This window comes from Misgurnus anguillicaudatus, chromosome 2 (assembly GCF_027580225.2).
Source record: "Misgurnus anguillicaudatus chromosome 2, ASM2758022v2, whole genome shotgun sequence".
Taxonomy (NCBI): Eukaryota; Metazoa; Chordata; class Actinopteri; order Cypriniformes; family Cobitidae; genus Misgurnus; species Misgurnus anguillicaudatus.
In genome coordinates, this window is record NC_073338.2 from 15,262,787 (window position 1) to 15,282,017 (window position 19,231).

Here is a 19,231-nt window from a genome sequence, read left to right on the forward strand (position 1 = left end):
AAGACGCGTTGACGCACGTCTGGAGGTCCCGCGGCGCGGAAGACACATTTCTGCCTCATTCGCGCGTCTAGCTCGCTCGAAAGGCGCAAATTGAGCGCTGTGCACGGTACGTGCGAATGGTGCTTCTGTTCTGTGCATTTTGTGTTTGACGTGAATTGCCGGCTGATGCCCGAGTTGAAAAATTTTAACTTTGGCGGAATTTCGTGCCGCGTTAACTAGGAGTGGAACGGTACACAGAAGTCCCGGTTCGGTTCGTACCTCGGTTCAGGCGCCACGGTTCGATTCACTTTCGGTACAATGGAGGGAAAAGCAAAACAAAAATTAAAGATTTTTTTTAGTACTTAAGCTAATCTTAAAAACATAGGTGTCCTTATCAGTGTTATTTTGAGATGTCATGAATATGAACTGAAATGCATTTAACATACTATCTCGTATTTCATAAATGTATACCACTTTAAGTAATCTTGTACTCATCTTTCATACAAATATGGGTTCAATTGTATTACAAGTGTTACCTAAATACATTTTAAAATTACATTTTGGCCTTATTTCATATTAATGTACTAAAGAACAAAAAAAGGCTCTTAGAATGAATTAATAGGTGTGTACGACTTCACGAGGCGCTGCAAGAAATGACAAGTGGATGACGTCAGAGTAACGCGAGAGCGATTTGATTTCAGCCTCCTCCGCACGATTTCTCGCGGTACTCTGACGCTGATGGCGCTGCATAAAGTTTAGCACACTTAAAAAACTGAAAGCAGCTGAACTCGACAGAACTGCCCTGCGTATGCCTGTTGTATATAGCAGGACAATTTATCTCCTACTTCTCAGCGTGAGAAATACAAAGTGTGGCATTTGAACTGACTGAAATGCGTGTGTGTCAAGGTGAATGCATGAGAATTGAGAGCCCTGATTAGATGTATTTCCACTCACATACCTAACAATTGCTGAACAACGCCGATGCAAAGTCCCCGTCTTTTCCACCACTCTCTCGCCTTTACTATTGTAACTGACTGGAAAACTGAAGTTTTGCCAAACTTGCGATGGCTGGCGGAGCGTCTTGTGGAACACCACTTGCCATCCTCGCTATCTCTGCTCACTAACTGACTGGACCGGCGTTGACGTGACAAAAAACTGCAGAGTGCCAGAATGTAGACGGGCTCTGATAGAGCGCATACATAGGCGGAGCTCGGATGCATCGGCGCCAATCAGAGCTTCAGAGCTAAAGCGGGGCAGCAGATTAGCTGTCCATAAAGAACCCGCGTATCTAACAGTAGTTCCGCATTACATTAATTATTTTGCACGCAAGTTTTTTTATTTTCATACCGTGTATTCTCCGTTTAAATTCATGCACCGAACCGTGACCCTCGTACCGATTCGGTTCGAAACGAATACATGTATTGTTCCACCCCTAGCGTTAACCAATCAGGACCCTGCTTGCTGGAGGCAGCCCTGCCCGGAGTCACTCATTCAACCTGAAGGAACGCTTGATATTGTCCGAAGCAGTCACATGGAGCTATACGACACAAGTTCTTATTTCTATAGAGACAGGAATAAAAAGGACCTCGCTTGGAAGAGTTTCAGTGAGGGCAACCTGGTAAGTTGTAATACACATTTCACTTTTGAGTCACGTGACGTTTATCGACCCGCGCCGTTTATTTTCCCCCTATAGTAAGGTGACAAAATACAAAACGGTAACGCTCTAGATAAATGCACAATCAACATAAGCCATCTTTCAAACAGACAACCGCATAGCACTTCCCCCTCCCACAAGAAGCGGATTTTGCCTCTGACGCGCGTCAAATGCTTGCTTGTTCCGCGCGTCTACTCTGCCCTACACGCACGAATGCAATCAAACTGTACAAGCGGCAAACTAGGCATGGTAGACGCGGTTGGTGTTAATGCACCATTAGTGCTGGACAATTAATCGCAAAGGTAACACTTTAGTTAATGCACTGTGAACTAGGGCTGTGCCGAATACCATTTTTTGAGCTTCGAAGCTCTAGTAGAAATCAAATCGAATATTCGAAGCTTCGTAACAACTTGGATTAAACACAAGGTTATTGGGTCATGTCTAGTCACTACTTTAATAGTCTTTATGTCTGACAACAGAACAGATAATGTGAAAATAGCATTCAGTTGTGTTAAAATACAATAAAACAAACAATGACTGTCAGATCAGACAGAGAGTAGAAAAACAGATTATCCAACAGATTAAATGGCTAATCAAAAAAAGAACACTATATTAATAATAAAAAATAATCGTTAGAGTAGTCAACTAATCGGAAAAACAATTGCATCCTCATGTCGAAAGTTTATTATTTGCATGCGTTTTAACGTTTTGACAGTTTAAACTTTCATTTTCCTCACACCTGCTCTTGTCTGCAAAATTGCATATATTATCAGAGGTGATTTGTCCATGATTATGAATGCGATTTTGCCAGGCTTCTCTGTGAAATACGGGTCTGTGTAGTAAATGCCGTTCCATAGGGCTGCACATGGGCGCGGGAAGTGGGGGTGCTGCAGCCCTGCTGGCAAAGATTTAAAACTGCAATGACCATAAAATGATAGCTTATAAATATCTTTGATTGTTTTTTGTTACTGTTCCAAGACATTTTGTATGTCATGTTTGGGCTGTGTGATGAAGAGAGAATTATTAATTTAGTAATTTTAAAATGATTTAATTTATTTCAGTGTGTATTAGCCAATCAGATTTTTTTTGACGACGTGATTGCGATTCAGCTGATAAGCTACGTATAAGCATAACACACAAGCATGCACACTCACAGCCACATAAAACGAATTACTAGGCTATCTGTAGCCTATCTATCAGCTTCGCAATGCCTCATGTCTCAGAAGAGAATTTTTGTATTTTTCAATCACACAGCCCAAAAGTCCCGAGGACTAGCGTTATTTCTCCAAATGACTCCTTATCCTGCATATCAGAAAAAGGTAATCTTTTCAAAAACTATTTAAAAATATAGCCAAATTGTTTCGCGGTGTTTAACGTACATGTAAATGTAACAGAACATTTAAAGTAAACATTTAAAGTAAAAAAGATTGAATTAAATTATTAAAACGACATGAAAGGAACTAAATTGTAAAGCCTCTATGTACAATAAGGAACATGCGCATTTAAGAGTGTTGGGTATTTAAAAAACTAATATAAATTATTCCCATGCATCGATTTTAATGTTAAACATCTATAAATCCAAATTAATACATATGGAATATATTCTAACAATTTAGGATATGATGTTTTTATTTTAAAGTCGAAAAATATCCTATTTTTACACCGCTGTGCAGGAGGCATGGCAAACCGAAACAAAAATATTACATTTACGTTTAAAAAATAGAATTAAATGAAACCCGTGAATTGAAAGGTCAACTAATCGCCTTAACTCGAGTGATGTCAATAAAGTGTCCATGTTAAAATGCATAAATATTAAAACTTAAAAAAGCAAAGGAAAACAAAGGCGGCGTAGGCTACTGGCACGAGTGAGAATGTATAACTGTATTCCTCCGAGTTTCCTCCAAACTTGCTTAAAAGTTAATTCTCCTGTTTTTCTTTTTTTCTTTACATCTTCAAACTCCATGTTGCACTTAAGCTTCATCATACAAAACAGCAAACCCGTGCGTGATGGGTGCCAGAGGAGACTCCGCATATGACTCGCGTTGCATTTTGTAACTTTTACAAATCAACTTTTTGGACACATTTGCTACTTTGGCCTAAATATAGTCTATATATAATATTTCTGATTATATGGCATAGTTTTCTCCCGACCCAATGAGGCTAATAAAGTAATGATAAAAAAATATGCTTAATCAACGGTCCGGCCCGGCTAGAGGATAGTAGCAGAAAATAACGACCCTGGCAGAGAATCTAAACTCTACTATGTTGAATAGGCTATAGTTTGTATGCACCGTCAGCTCAGCTGTACATTATGGATGTGAGGTGCGAGTGAGTTTTTAAAAGAAAACATAGGTAGAGTGGTCTGCAGAATAAAAAGCTTGTGAACAACTTTAGAATTCTATAACTCTATACACACACCACCCCGCGCCCGCCGCATCCGCACCCCAGCACCCCCTACCGAAAATAGCTTCCCGCGCCTGCTTCATTTGAAAGCAGGTGATGGCAATTTACTACTAATCACGAAACCGGCTTTACTGACACATGAGAATCACAGGTGATTTATTGTCCACCACCAATGTTGGCAATGTTACTTTAAAAAAGTTATTAGTTGTAGTTACTTCTCAAATTAAGTAACTGAGTTAGTACCTGTGTTACATCATTATAAAAGTAACTAATTACCAGGCAAAGTAACTTTTTTTGCTTTATTAGATCAGAATTACAGACGTGGAGAGACTCTTTCTTACTCGGCATAAGTTGCACGTTACATAAACATTCTTGCCTTGGGAATGGGAAACTGAAATAACATTCTTTTGAAATGTTTTAACTAATCTAGGACTGTCCCTACAGGGCTCAAAATTAACTTTTTTATTTGGGAGCACTGGCGCTCCCAACTTTAAAGAGTTAGGAGCACCAGCAAAAATTTAGGCCATACATCCAAAAATTAAAAAGCACCACAACTACAATGTAAATGTTAATAGATTTATTTTATTAAAAATAAAACTCCACCGCCGGGCTTTACACATCCTATGGCCAGCATTTAAAAGTTGGTCTTCTATTTTATTTTATTTTATTTTTTGCTGCATAAATTCCTAAATGAATACCCAAATGCTGTTGAAATAGTATAGCAGCAATAATACTTTAACAATTACAGGTAACATGATTAAGATTACATAGAAAATCTAGCAAACAAGTAAAACACTGATTAATTGTGACATTACAAAAAAGTGACCCTAATATAGAAGGCTAATATATATTGGTATTGATAACTGCATTACCAGGATGCTTTTACTACTAAATAGGCAATGTTTTAAAAAATACAACAAAAACATACCATCAGCATTGTCGTATTCCACGTCAACATGGACCACAAGGATGTTTGTCGAATGTCCATTCACCAGCGCATGCGCACATACACCATCAAACACACTTTGACAGACAGCTCGGTGTCTCCATTAATAATAAACACATTTGTCATGACACGTCTTATGTTTTTGGCACTTTCGCCATGTTTAAGCAAGGTACGTCTGGCGCTTAAAATGTTTTGATTCCGCCATTAACGCCGTTTTACAGGATTTACAGTAAACACAGTAAGTTACATTTTCATAGCGGAGACACTCGAAATCTTTAAGCCACTCTCTCTAAAAGGTTTAACGTCAACTCGTATTTTCCGGTGGTGGAGTTACAATTGAATCCGGATCGTCGTAAAAATACAGTAATAACCTTAGCTGTAATAGGCTCGCTCTCGTCATGCTTGCGACGCGTTCGTCTTTTCACATTTCCGCGCTTCACGGCAACAAGGAATGACTGACGCTCATATTAGCCAATCTGCGGTCTTCATTAAACGCAAGAACTTAATGGTGTAATTTGATTGGTTATGTATCGTTGGAGAGAACACTGAACCTGGGGCATCGCCAGCACGCAGGATCACAATCAATTCGTGTCACAACAAAATGGGCAGTCGCACAAATGCTCCCAAATATATTTTAAGGTCGCACAGATTAAATTTCGGTCGCATATGCGACCAAAATGGTCGCAATTTCGAGCCCAGCCCTAACAATTATTTTGCTGATTGATGATAAAGTATTTTGATATTGTTTGGTAATAAAAATAGACCCAAGTGAGCAATACCCTTTAAAATTACATAATAATGACGATGACGATGCAATAATAATTGGTAAAAATTGTCAAAACCAAGTAAACACATTACAGTGATAAGTAGCCTTTGTAATAAAAACCAGCATTATGTATATCAACAAATGCCTGCAGGGGTGCTAACGGACCCGCATCGGGGGGCTCATTTATAAAATTGTGCGTAGGATCCTTACTAAAAGTCTATGTATGCACGAAAGCCAAAAATAGCATACACCAAAAAATATTAAGACTTATAAAACAAAGTAATGTTCCCTTTATAAATCACAGATCACCTGGAAGTGTGCATACACAGATGCCACCCCGCAAGCCCATTTTCCCGTCTAGTTTGTTTTTTATAGATCACAACCTTTGCGTGGGAACTAGCGTACACACGTTTCCAGACCCGTTTTGTGCGTACTCACGCTTTATTAATGAGGCCCATGTTACTTTCACTTTAGAAGCTTACTTTTAGCCAAACAACGTTTTAATCCATTTAAATCTTTAAGATTTGTCCAATTCTTTACAATAGAAATGATACAGCCACTGTCATTCTTGAGCAAGAACGTGCAAAGATAAAATCATGTAAGAGAGTCAGGGTTTAATCTGCTGAGACACTTCACATCTGACACTGATCAACAGACAATCGCAACGCATGACGAACATTATTGGAAACCCAAACAAACAAAAACAAAAATCACACGCAGTTAAAGACAGAATATAATGCGTGCACATTGCACTGTAAAAGGTTTAGCCAGAAACTTTATGCTGATATTAGGACAGTGGCCGTTTCTCAAACAGAAAGCTGCATCCTCCGGAGGTCGCATGTGCAGGCTGCATACGTCATCAAGCCTGGTTTATTTCAGTTAACTGAGCATCACATTCGCAAGTCATAAGCATATTACAACAATTTACGATTAACTAATTAAACTATATATTCTGTAATAAACAGTCTTTATGAAGTATGCAGTCTACAAATGCGACCTCCAAAGGATGCACTGTACAATAGAGCAAACTGATGGCATTACCTAATCTTATTCAGCTTATTCATCATTATGTTCCAGCTAAAATAGCAATCTGCATTAGGGACATTTGACCATTTCTGTCAATTAAAGTGAGCAGCACGTCTAGTCATCTACACAATAGAGCTGTACGCAACTACGCACGACCCATCCATGACATTAAAATGATGATCATTCGGCACTGTACACTCTAAAAAATGCTGGGTTGTTTTTAGCCCAGGGCTGGGTATTGGACAGAACACACTGCCAGGTTAAAATGACCCAACTGCTGGGTTATTTTAACCCAACTGCTGGGTTGTTTCAACATCAATCTCATGCTCTATATGTTTTGACTGTGAACTCCCATTTATTGCGTGTTGTGCTCTATTATCATCATTTATATCTATGTAGCTGATGATTAAATTACTACTATAGCTACTGTATTCTGTATAGATTAATTTCGTTTATTTTTTCTCTTAAATGCTCCAGATTGCAGCATTTACCCATTAAAATATGCAAAATTTTCTTCGGACCCCCCTAGAGGAAAGTACATTAAGCCCCCATAGTCTCACAAACCTCGCTGGCCAATAGGATGATTTGATAAAAACATTTAAATGTGGCGTAACAATACATTCAACTTTGTTATGTATTATGGCGCACTCATATTAGGCACGATTGCCTTGAACTGTGCCCGAGCACAATTGTCTCCACTACCCCAAAGGTTGCACTCACACTGTACTTTTATCGATCCGAGCACACTTTTGTCACTAGGATACGATTGTTAGGGATACATTAACCAAACCGGGCCATGGCGCAATTAACCAAACCGAGCCAGTGCGCCATTAACCAAACTGGGCCAGGGCGCCATTAACCAAACCGGGCCAGGGCGCCATTAAACAAACCGGGCCAGAGCGCCATTAACCAAACCGGGCCACGGCACCATTAACCAATCCAGGCCAGTGCGCCATTAACCAAACCGGGCCAGGCCTAGTCAAACCAACCAGGCTTTGGAGGTCAAATGGGCATGGGTGCGGTTTGTTTGGGATAGTATAAGTGCGCCCTTAGACATCACAAACCAACAGCTTCCTGCTTGGTTGACCTCCTTTGAAGGACCCATATCTTACCCTGCCCATCACCTGTTTAAACTGTTGTCGTCTGGAAAACACAACAGGTCTATCAAAAAATATCCTAAAGCTATAACTGTACTTAATTGAACAGTAAAAAAACACCCGCAAACTATCATTGACATGCAAGAAGATTTACGTGCAGCACGGCCTAGAATAGTTACTTACATGCAACATTACAACATGTGTTGTTACAGACCTACATTTCTTTGTTTTGCTGAACACAAAGGAAGATATTAGTAACCAAACCGTTTTTTAACACATTGACATGTATTATTTTTGCCTACTGTTAAAGTCAGTGGTGCTCTTGCTTCCTGCATGATTACTAACATCTTCCTTTGCGTTTAGCAAAACGAAGACATTTATACAGGTCTGTTACAACTTTAGGTTTTTAGGTGAACTATACCTTTAAAAATGTCTAATTGTATATACTGCCAAATAGTGTATAGTAATGTTTGTTGTGTAGAATGACTGTGAGTGGATGGATAAAAGTATTTATCTTGGTGCTATTTTTGTTACTATGCAAACTTTTTATATACCCCAATACAGGTGTATGACACAAACAACTCATCTGTTACAGTCTGCCCTTCATTACACCTTGCCTCTACACAAACACTGCTAAACAGTACAACATGTGCCCTGCTATCCAAACATTCATAAAGCATTCATTCATTAAGATGACAACATAAAAGGGGACATAAAGGTCTGTATATAAATAGCAGACAAACCAGAGTAAACCTATCACACGCTATGTAAACAAATGGCTTGTGGTGTGTTATGAGGAGGATACAGACTAGGATGCACATTTCATACCCAAATCCTCTCATAAATGGCAAAAATAAAGCAATTTAAAGCACCACTGCTTGATAGTCAGACCTACCCAATGCGAGGTTATGTAATGCTTCCTACAGGTGGTTCTTACTCTGTGACAGTTTTGGCTCAAGGCTGCACCTTCCCACGATGGATCAAGACGAACATATACGTAGTGTAGCTATGATTCACACTTATCAGCCAAACAAGAAAAGCAGGCTGCACCAGTCAGAAGCACAGGGTAGAAAAACAGACGCCCTGCTTCCCCTGGACATGCGACGCTAAACATAAGACACATTAAATGTGATTCTCCGTCCACCTTTGTGTTTCTTATAAACTAAAAACCTCCATTCTGCAGTTAAAACACACCCGGACGAAGGGCATTGGTCGCATTACGTTATACTGGTTTGTGCTGGTTTACTTGCACAATAATGAAGCAGAATGGCTGTACGATGTGAAAGTTTTGTTTACACATGCTGTAACTGATTTACTAGTCCTGTTATGGTGTAAATACACTCCTGGCTTGCAGACTGCCTGTGACCATGATACCTCCCCCTCTTTCACATCAACACTGAAGATAATACACAGAAAACCTCCCTTTTTCTTAAAAAGATTAGATAAGATTACACGTCTACTAAAAAGTAGCTGTTGCAGTCTAAAACAAGATTTTGTGATACTCTAATTTCCTTCGAATTTAAAGGGGTAGTTCACTCGAAAATGAAAACTTTATCATAAATCATATACTTATCACTTATGACGTTCCAAACCCTTCGATCATCTTCAAAATACATTTTTTGATGTTTTTGATAAAAACCGTGAGGTTTATGACTGTCCCGTAGACCAGTGGTTCTCAAAACTTTTTCGAGGTACGGCCCCCTTTGTGTTAAGTGCATCTCTATGTGGCCCCCCAAAGAAAATGTATCACATAAAATAATCAAAAACTTGATTTGAATGAAACAAAACATTAAATAATACAATGCAGTGATGCTGATTAGTAGCCTTTAGCGTTGGGACAACGCGTCGACATCATCGACAATGTCAACGGAAAAAATACGTAGACGCAAATTATGTGCATTGATTTGTCCCGAAATGGCGGAGCCGTAGTAACAACGCAAGTGCCTCCAGTCCACGCCGGTTTCACACAGCAAGTGTGAGCAGTGCGTAAGCGGCGCATGTGCATGTTAACAAGCATGCACCCCGCCGCATGAGCAGCTCAAGCTCTGCAAACGCTTTAAAGAATGCTACCTCTGACTAAGAATGCATTATTTTGCACTTGTATAGTCGTTTTTTATTTTGAAATTTTAAAGAAACACTATGTAGTTTCCATGTAAAAATGACTTACAGCTCCCCCATGTGGTTGAAAAGCGCAACAGTGGCTGGTATCAGACACTCTTCTGCAGGCAGGGGGAGGGGCAGGGCTGTGTTTCCTACCCTCCACCGCCACTTTCAGTGTGCGCTTGTAGCTGCTAGGAGGCTGCTCAGGTTGCAGCAACAGTACAATTTGTCTAGTTAAAAGTTGTTCTATCACTGAAATAATTTTAGAGACATTATCTAAAGGTAAAAAAACTACATAGTGTTGCTTTAAGAGCAATAAACATATATTGAAATGTTTCCATTCAGATATGTAAATCAACGTGTATAAATTGCTATTAAGTTAATTAATGGGGAGATAATCGAGAATCGAAAAGAAGTCAGATCGGACTGATAAAATGAATCATTAGATTAATTGATGCATCGGAAAAATAATCGCTAGATTAATCGTTTAAAAAAATAATCGTTTATCCCAGCCCTAGTAGTCTTATTTGCTGCGGTTTAATTGCACAGAATTTATGATAAATAATGTATTTTATAAAATGTCTTAAGACTGTGGGCCCCCAACACAATCTCGGCCCCCGGTTTGAGAACCACTTCTGTAAACTGCAAGAAATGGAAGAAAGTCACTAAAAATATAATATAGAATAATATGAAGCGACAAAAAACACTTTGTCTACGGGACAAGTCACAAGCCTCCCGGTTTTCATCAATAATATCTAAAAATGTATTCCGAAGACAATCGAAGGACTTCCATGTTTGGAACCCGTTATGCTACGTACACACCAAACGCGGGGCATCACGTTACTCGCTCTAAATTACTCGTGTGATTTAACTCGTGTCATGCAAATTTTTCACTCAAGTTGAATATTTTCAACTTGGGCGAAGACACGTTTGAGGCGAATAGCGCGTGTTTTCGTGGCAAACATGCTGCCCATATAGCGTCATTCGCATCGTCCCACACGTCTTTGCATCTACTCATGCAAACCTTTGAACTCGCGTCTGGTTTGAACCCGCAGTTAGTCCTTCGATCGTCTTCGGATTTATGATTGGATCTATGATTAAATTTTCATTCTGGAGTGAACTATCGATTTAAGTAGGGATGCACCAATGTATAGCCTATAACCTGCATTGGTAGATGTCTTTTTATGTAACTAAATATTGGTGTCGGCACAGACATTTTGTATTGGTCCATCTGTAGGTTTAAGATTTTGATAGGCTCTTGAAGGGTTTTAACTTAATTAGGGGCCCACTGCAACAACAAGAATATTTGTATGAAGCAGTACAGTAGCAGTACGCTTTTAAAGGGATAGTTCACCCAAAAAATTACATTTTGTTATCATTTTTGCATCTTCAGTTTGTCTAAATCTGTATGAATTTCTTCTTTTATTGTAACCATTGAAAGGAAAATAAATATTATGGAAGTATTGTGATAAATGATGAAGAAGATATATTGATAAATGATGGTAAGCTAACAGTTGACGGTACCCATTGAATTCCATAGCATTTGTTTTCCTACTATGGTTACAATCAGCTGTGCGCTTACCATCATTTATCAAAATATCTTCTTTTGTGTTCATCAGAAAAAGAAAATCATACAGGTTTACAACAACATGAAGATGAGAAAATGTTGACAGAATTGTAATTTTTGGGTGAACTATCCCTTTAAACACGTTGCGTGAATGCAGTAGATAAGATTGGGCTCAACATATCTTTGTAAAACTAGTGTTTTTCTTAACTTTAATGGCTTTGAAACTGGTCCCAGTTTCTAGAAACTTAGCTGTGAAACCAAGTCATGACCTCCAGCAAGTATTAAACTCATATTTAACACAAACCAACCACAACCGACTCTTATCTGAGAGCAGCGAAACTTAAAAGATACGCATTACATCCGATCGCCCGTGAATCAGACATAAATCAAAGACAGAATGCGAGGAATGCAACGGCCACGCGATAAACCAGCCCGCATTCCTCAGCGTGACACCAGAGGACAAGTGTAAATAAATACACCGAACGGATATAAAATATATTCAAACACTGGCCACCGACACAAACAAAACCACAAAATAGTTGCGGTTGTTTAAAAATCGTCATTAGTTATGCTACGTTGAACTCAATCCTAGCGAAACCTTCCCAGTTACTTACCTCATACGTCACACTTCGTATCACCCGCAGCGATGAATGAATGATACGAAACAAAAAAACTCCCAAAGTAGCCAATAAAAGACATAGTTTGTCTCTGAACGACATAAAAATTGGAATGTTTACCAACGTTTAGTAAGTTATAAAGAGCTATACAACGTTAGATGAAATAACACAAGGCCTCGATGAGAAAGTTTAAACACAAAGCACATTCCCACAAACTTCAGCTCTAGCGTTTCTACTCACCGGTTTGAAGATAAATCACATTATTCAAGCTTCAGACCGTTTGAGATCTAATTGTCACAATACAGGCCAGCTTTTTCGACAGAGTTTGTTTAAATTAGCATCCGCAACACACCGGTAACAACAAGTGCACACACACAGACGCGGGTGCTGAAAGTGTAGAAGTCTTGAGTGCGCGCGTCCCCGTGCACACGGGTGCTGAGAGTGAAGCAGTCCTGTGCGCGTCCCCGTGGAGGCATAGGGAACAACACTATCAAGAACTTCAACAGCACAGAGTTAGTTACACATTACAATACGTAACATACAATAAAAAGGCTAACAATATCTTACAAAAATAAGAGCTTTTACAGCATTCATGAACATGTTAGTTATAGTTAGTTATATTAGGACATTTAAGCAGTTTTTACAAACAAACCTTACCCAAAAATAATACTGGTGTGCATCTTGAGGCAAATCAATGGCACTGATATATGTACAAGAGTACAAGGTGTATTTAAATTAAACATAAATCATATCATGAAAATCAGATTTTTTTTCTATGTTTAAGTGCTATAATCGGGTCCGCGGTGCTTCTATCAATCTAGAAAATGTGAAAAAGATCAACCCAGGAACTTAGTTTTGGTAAAACAATCTCTGCAAGCATGTGAAAAAAGGTCCTTGAAATTTGGCTCCTATTGTGATGTCAGAAGGGGATAATACCGCCCCTTAATCTCCACTATCCAACCACGGCACTGTCATTTAGTGCAGAGATCAGCTCATTTGCATTTAAAACGACACACCCAAAATGGCAAAAAAATTTGTTCACACCTACAAACTTCCATAAATGATCTATATGGTATTTTGAGCTAAAACGTCACATGCGTACTCTGGGATATTTGACATCTTTAGAGAAGTCTTGTGAAATGGCCCCTTTAAGGAGAGAAAGATAGATAGAGAGAGAGTGAGAGAGAGAGAGAGAGAGAGAGAGGGAGAGAGAGAGAGGGAGAGAGAGAGAGAGAGAGAGAGAGAGAGAGAGAGAGAGAGAGAGAGAGAGATTGTTAAAGTCAAACACTGTAGGTTTTAGCGTCATCATAGCCCACAGTCAGAGGACGTCAGTCGAAGTGTAATATGTAAACATTGCGATGACGTCATTGCGCTTTTTTACTGAACAGTTACGTTTCTGTTTAAAGGAAGATTCAAGCTTTAACTTTCTTCAAAATGCTACATATTGCAAAACAATTAAGTGTAAAAGGTTTTCTGTCGATATTGCACAGCAGATGGCAGCAGACGCTCAGTTTTCTTCAGTTTTCCTATAAACCCCAATTAGGATTAATAGGATTTCTGTATTATTAATAATTCTAAAATGAATTTAGGGATAGTTCACCCAAAAAATGAAAATTCTGTCATCCTTAACCCTCCCTCATGTTCTAAACCTGTAACAATAGAAGATTGATAAATGATGTTAAGCACAGTTGACAGTACCCATTGACTTATGGTATTTGTTTATCCTACTACAGAAGTCACTGTGTACCGTCAAATGTGTGCTTATTTATCAAATTATTTCGTGTTCAACAGACTAAAGAAACTCGTACAGGTATAGAACAACATAAGGGTGGGTAAATTACGACAGATTTTTGTGGAACTATCCCTTTAAGAACTACCACGGACTGTGGAATTGAAGATTGTGAACACTCTTGATTCATGATATCCATTTGCACCACCTTTAAAATGCTCAAAAAATGTTGGGTTAATAGTTTCAAATTTCTTTTGGTTTAATGATTGAGGTTAATAAACTGGTCAATGAGCTGTGATCTCAGTCGAAAAGCATTCCTGGCGTTCCTGGCTCTCCTCGTAAGCTGCTAACATCTGCAGTATGACCGTCTGCATATAATGAATCTTGATTTGAACGTGTACAGTATGATTTCTTTCTTAATTTTGGATTTACAGTATCTTTCTGTTAAGTATTTAAATCAGACGAGATCTACATGTTCTTTTGTGTTTAGAGTCATTTGTATGTTTTTCTTGTTCAGTACATCAATAAATGTGTTAAGGGTAAAACACACACAAAAAAGAACTACCACATATTGTACAGTAAGTCCTCCTTCATCCTTTAAGTCATGTCATGCCAATATGACAACAACAGCTCAAACTGGCTTTACATTTAGCTGAAGAACAAGTTTTACTGTGTACATTTTACATTCACTTGAACCTTCAACACTCCTTTATAATACTTGTCAGCACTTTTGCTTTTAAAGTTCATGTGAAGGTAATGTGAACACCTTTGCTTTTGTTTTGCCTTAATCTTATCAGAAAACCCTAACACAACCATCTTACAATGAAAAATAAAAATAAATACAGCTCTCCTCCATTTTAAATCCTCATTAAATCAGTGCAGTCTCAATAGACATGCTCTTCTGAATCTCTTGTTAATGTGATGTCACTTGCATTACATGGGAACGGTCCTTAGGATTTTGTTTCTTTTTCCCTGTATCGTCCTCAAACCCGTGAAGCTCATCACACCACTGATCTACTGGCATTCCTGCAACGTTATGCCCAGTCGATGTCTGACCCACGCACACCGACCGCCTCCCATTTAATCTACCGGGATCTAATCTATATATTAAATGTTTTAATTCACATACAATTTTAGATTATAGTATCTAAAATATAGTATATCCAATATATAATCAGCTTTCTTTCTCTCTCTCAAAGGGTTTTTTCTTCATAGGACTTTTTCCTCCTGATTAAATTAGGGTTTTTTCTTCTAAGAGTTTTTTCAACCCTTAAGGTAGTCATCTGACATTGGCTTAATTTAGCACCCTCTTCTATAAGGGTAGGTTCCCGGACAGAGATTAGTTTAAGCCAAGACTAGGCCTTAGTTTAATTAGAAAATATAACTAGTTTTAACAAACATGCCTTAATAAAAACATTACTTGTGTGCATTTTGAAGCAAAACAAAGGGCACTGATGTATTTTAAGATATGTCAGTGCAAGTTGTTTTCAGTTTGGACGGCTCTTAGATTTATTTTAGTCTTGGACTAGTCTAATCCCTGTCCGGGAAACCACCCCTTAATGTTACCTTATTACTACTCTCGCTATTAGTTTAATCTTTGCCGCTGTACTCTGCTTCTTATGTTGTCCACCAGTTTTTCTCCTGCATCTTTTAATGTAAAGCTGTTTTGAAACAATTAAACAATTGTGAAAAGCGGTATAAAAATAAAATTGAATTGAAAAATGCGACCATTGAGAAACAGCAAATTAACGTAAAGTTAATTTACGTTAAACCTTTGCAGAAATGTAGGGGTGAGCGGGGCACAAACTAACGCGGGGTTAATTGTAACGCAGCTACTTTACATATTTATACAAGGCCGAGCAATCTGTGCTTTTGGTCTTTTTCTTTTACTATCAGAAGATGATCTCCAGTGAATTTGTGAAAAGTTTTGGTTAAGATATTGAACAAAGTGTGTTTTGGAGTTTTGGATTTCTGAGTTGGGTGTGTAAGTCACCAAATCCAACCTTATATTATTTTAATCACTGTCTTGTTACCTAAAACATAACACTATTTTGAAACATGTCAACAACTCCTAACTGATAGCTGGGATTGAAAACATTTTTACACAGTGGGGTTAGTTGTAACACAGTGTTACAATTAATCCTCCAGTATACAGTATACATATGTCATGATAATTAAATGAAAACAATTTAAATACTATTAATCAAAAGGTTAATACAATATCAGGGGAAATAACTCACAATTTTCATTTTTTTGTCTTAATTGTGAAGCCCTTTCAAAAAAATCTATTTGTATGCATTGATGCATAATACAAGGATGGTTAGATGAAGGATCATGAATGGATGAATGTGTGAATATGTGTAAAAAAGATGATTAATCTAACTTAAATATTTTTTAATGATAGAGCCAAAGTCAAAAAGCGTTAGGTTGTGCCCCGCTCTCCCCTACTCTTGTCATTTTATCAAGCTGCTTTTTTTTTAAATAAAGTTTAAGTTTAAAAAAAGTTAAGTAAATGCAGCTTTCAGAACGGTTTCTTCATCACACACAAAAATTAAAATATAATTTGTTGTTTGAGTTGTGACTGCTGAGATATATGCTAACATTTAGGCTGAAGTTACGTTTTGCAAATTCATACATAAAAAAAACACAAATAAACCTGCCACTTAGATTTCCAATCTCCGAACAATTGGTTGTTCCTTAAAATCAAAACAATGTTGGTATGCTACAAACACAGTTGTGACTGCTGAGTTAGAACTTTATGCTAGTTGATGCTATAGACGGTTTCATCGGACGCACGTGATACACGTCTGGATCCGAACCTTACTTCCGGTTTTGTTTATTTTAATGGTCTGACTAGTTGCTAAACTGATCTCTTGAACACATGCCTCGTCGAAAATAACAAATGTTTTGGTTTTCTAGGTAATCTATGTGTTGTTTTTTGCTTGTTATATAAATAAACTACGTTTAAAGAACTTTGTTATTATTTATTCTTTGCAGAGTTTACCGGAAGTTACGTGTGGACCGCGACAGCCGCTTGTTTATGTTGTTACTGCTGAAACGGTCTATATGCTAATGTTTAGGCTGAAGTTCTACTATTGACGTTACAGTTATGTTTTGCAGGGCCATACTGAAAAAACTTGCCACTTAGAAACATCCTTTAACAATCTTGGAATAATTGATTTTCCTTTAAAATCCGTATCTTCGTCTGAGACAGGCTCAAACATATGTTTGTACACACAGAGCTACTGAAATGAGCTGCTCTGAGAAACAGCCAATCAGAGCAGAGCTCAACATTAATATTCACAACCTTTCCAAATAAGGTAATAGTAGAACATTTCATTTTGGGGAAAAATCCTAGGGTTGTAAAAGTTATATACCCAGATATCAGAGAGCAATTTAACATATCGTACCCATGCATTCTTTGGCACCTTTAATTCACAGAATTCCTACAAAGTTGTCTCCAAAAAAAAAAAAACGTGTCCTTTATTTGGCACATACATAACACATGTATATATTTCCCTTGTCTAAAACAGAAAACACGAGTACAGACTGATATTCTTCTGACGTCTGGACTCTTTAAGGGTTCAGGAAAATATAAAGTTTTAATTTTGACTGAAACCGTCACATTAGTAATGCTGGAATTGCAGGTACAGTATTTTTGCTATGTATCTGTACAGTTTATCACCACAAATGTTGTGTAAATGCAATGCATGTGAAACACTTTATCTATGATAAAGTCATCTTTTGTGATCCATATACAGTAAATATTGTACATTTCCCGGTCAGTTCCTGACAACTGTGCTGTGATATTTTAATGACTGCTAGTGTCGACACCCGTGCACTCCCGCAAATACTTCCCAAAGAAACGTCACTTAAGAGTCTCTGTTTTGCCGCGTGACGGACCAATAATAAAAAAAACGACAGAGAAACACATCTGTCCATTCGTTGAATGCACCTCACTGCTTTATTTACAGCAGCTATTTCAATCGATATCAAGATTTGACATCTGAAGCCCATAACATCTACAATACTCCTGTGCACCTAGGAGCTGCTGGCTGATCAGAGGTCCAGGATTAGTATGATTTTTTTGGATTAGAAAAAATAAAGATTCAAGACAAACATGTAAAAACATTTCTACAACCAGCAATAACTCTCGAATGACAGCTATGTACAAAAACATTAATATATTTATATATATATATACTTTTATCATCCTCCTCCTCATCATCATCTATACCCACTAAAATATATCAAAGCAGCAACTATTGGTCAATCTGAGGAACTCTCTTTTTAGTCCTGAAACAGTTTAAATATCCTTCAGCTGTAAATGTGTAAAACAAAAAGAGGAAAACAAAGCACAGGTAAGCAAATAAATAAAAAAATGAGTCCAAAAATCTGTGTGCAGTCAAGAATACTGAGTAGCAGGTAGAAAAGCAGTGTCCTCCCCTATAGAGAGTTTGTTCTTGGAAGGACAATCCGGGTCATCCTACAGTTCCCAAGTTTTGCCACAAACGCCCATAGACTCGGACATGACTCCACGTTGTACTGACACAGGCCAAAAACCAAGTAAGGTCACTTTTTTTTCTTAATTTCTTCTAGGTTATTGGAGAGAGTCAGAGAACTGGTTGGCGGGTGAGGAGATAACAAGCAGCCTTCTGGTTGTATGAGGTTAATTTCACAGTTTGTTCCATTTGACCAGTCATTGAAACTTGGCAATTACAAACAAGTAAAAAAGATGACAGAAAAGAAGCAGATGAAGTACGTTTTCTTCTTTAAATACAAATCGACGCCTGCACCCCGTATCGTCGTCGCACGGAGGCGGCCAGAAGAAAACCGAAGTCCTGAGTTTGCTTTCTGAGGGGCTTCTGATCTAGAGCATGATAAAAATGAGTCTACGGTATAAACGTTTGAACAAAAATCTAATCTTGCTTGCAGGGGTTCAAGGTAATATTAGGAGGGGTTAGATCGGGGTAACGATAAGATGCGTCCGTTTTTCTTGCCGTTCATGTGCGTGTACGGCACGTGCTCCTCGTAACTCCCTCGCAAGCCCACGGAGGAGCCCTCGTCACCGTCTAGACAGCTCTCCCTTTGAGAGTATGAGGACGGGTCCAATGGGATGCTTTCCATGTTCTCCATGTCCATGTCAAACTCTTCGGTCTCGGGCGGTTTGTTCTCCTCGCTGTAGTAGAAAGAGACCTCCTGAAACGAGGGATGCAGATCATCACGGAGCATCTCGATGATTTCCTGGAAACTGGGCCTCATTTTGGGATTGTAATGCCAGCACATTTGCATCAGAGTATGCCTGGAAGACAAAGAAATCGATCGAATCATCATTTGGGTACACGTT

The 19,231-nt window shown here is 38.3% G+C and overlaps 2 protein-coding genes across 4 annotated transcripts in view; both read right to left on the reverse strand.

The window, feature by feature from the left end:
• arhgef18a (rho/rac guanine nucleotide exchange factor (GEF) 18a) overlaps positions 1 to 12,613 on the reverse strand; it is a 37,686-nt gene extending 25,073 nt beyond the window's left edge. For 2 of the 3 annotated variants that reach the window (XM_055201608.2, XM_055201606.2), the window contains exon 1: positions 12,396 to 12,613. The gene's annotated coding sequence lies outside the window, so the exon portion shown is untranslated. Of the gene's footprint in view, positions 1 to 8,766; positions 8,827 to 12,395 lie in introns of those variants that run through there. The other variant, XM_055201607.2, reaches the window with a different exon arrangement.
• A 4,735-nt stretch (positions 12,614 to 17,348) lies between these two features.
• The window catches only part of insra (insulin receptor a), a 79,869-nt gene continuing 77,986 nt past the window's right edge, over positions 17,349 to 19,231 (reverse strand). The window contains exon 21 of the mRNA XM_055201609.2: positions 17,349 to 19,186. Within this exon, the coding sequence (XP_055057584.2) occupies positions 18,835 to 19,186 (352 nt within the window). The 3' untranslated portion in view covers positions 17,349 to 18,834. The remainder of the gene's footprint in view (positions 19,187 to 19,231) is intronic.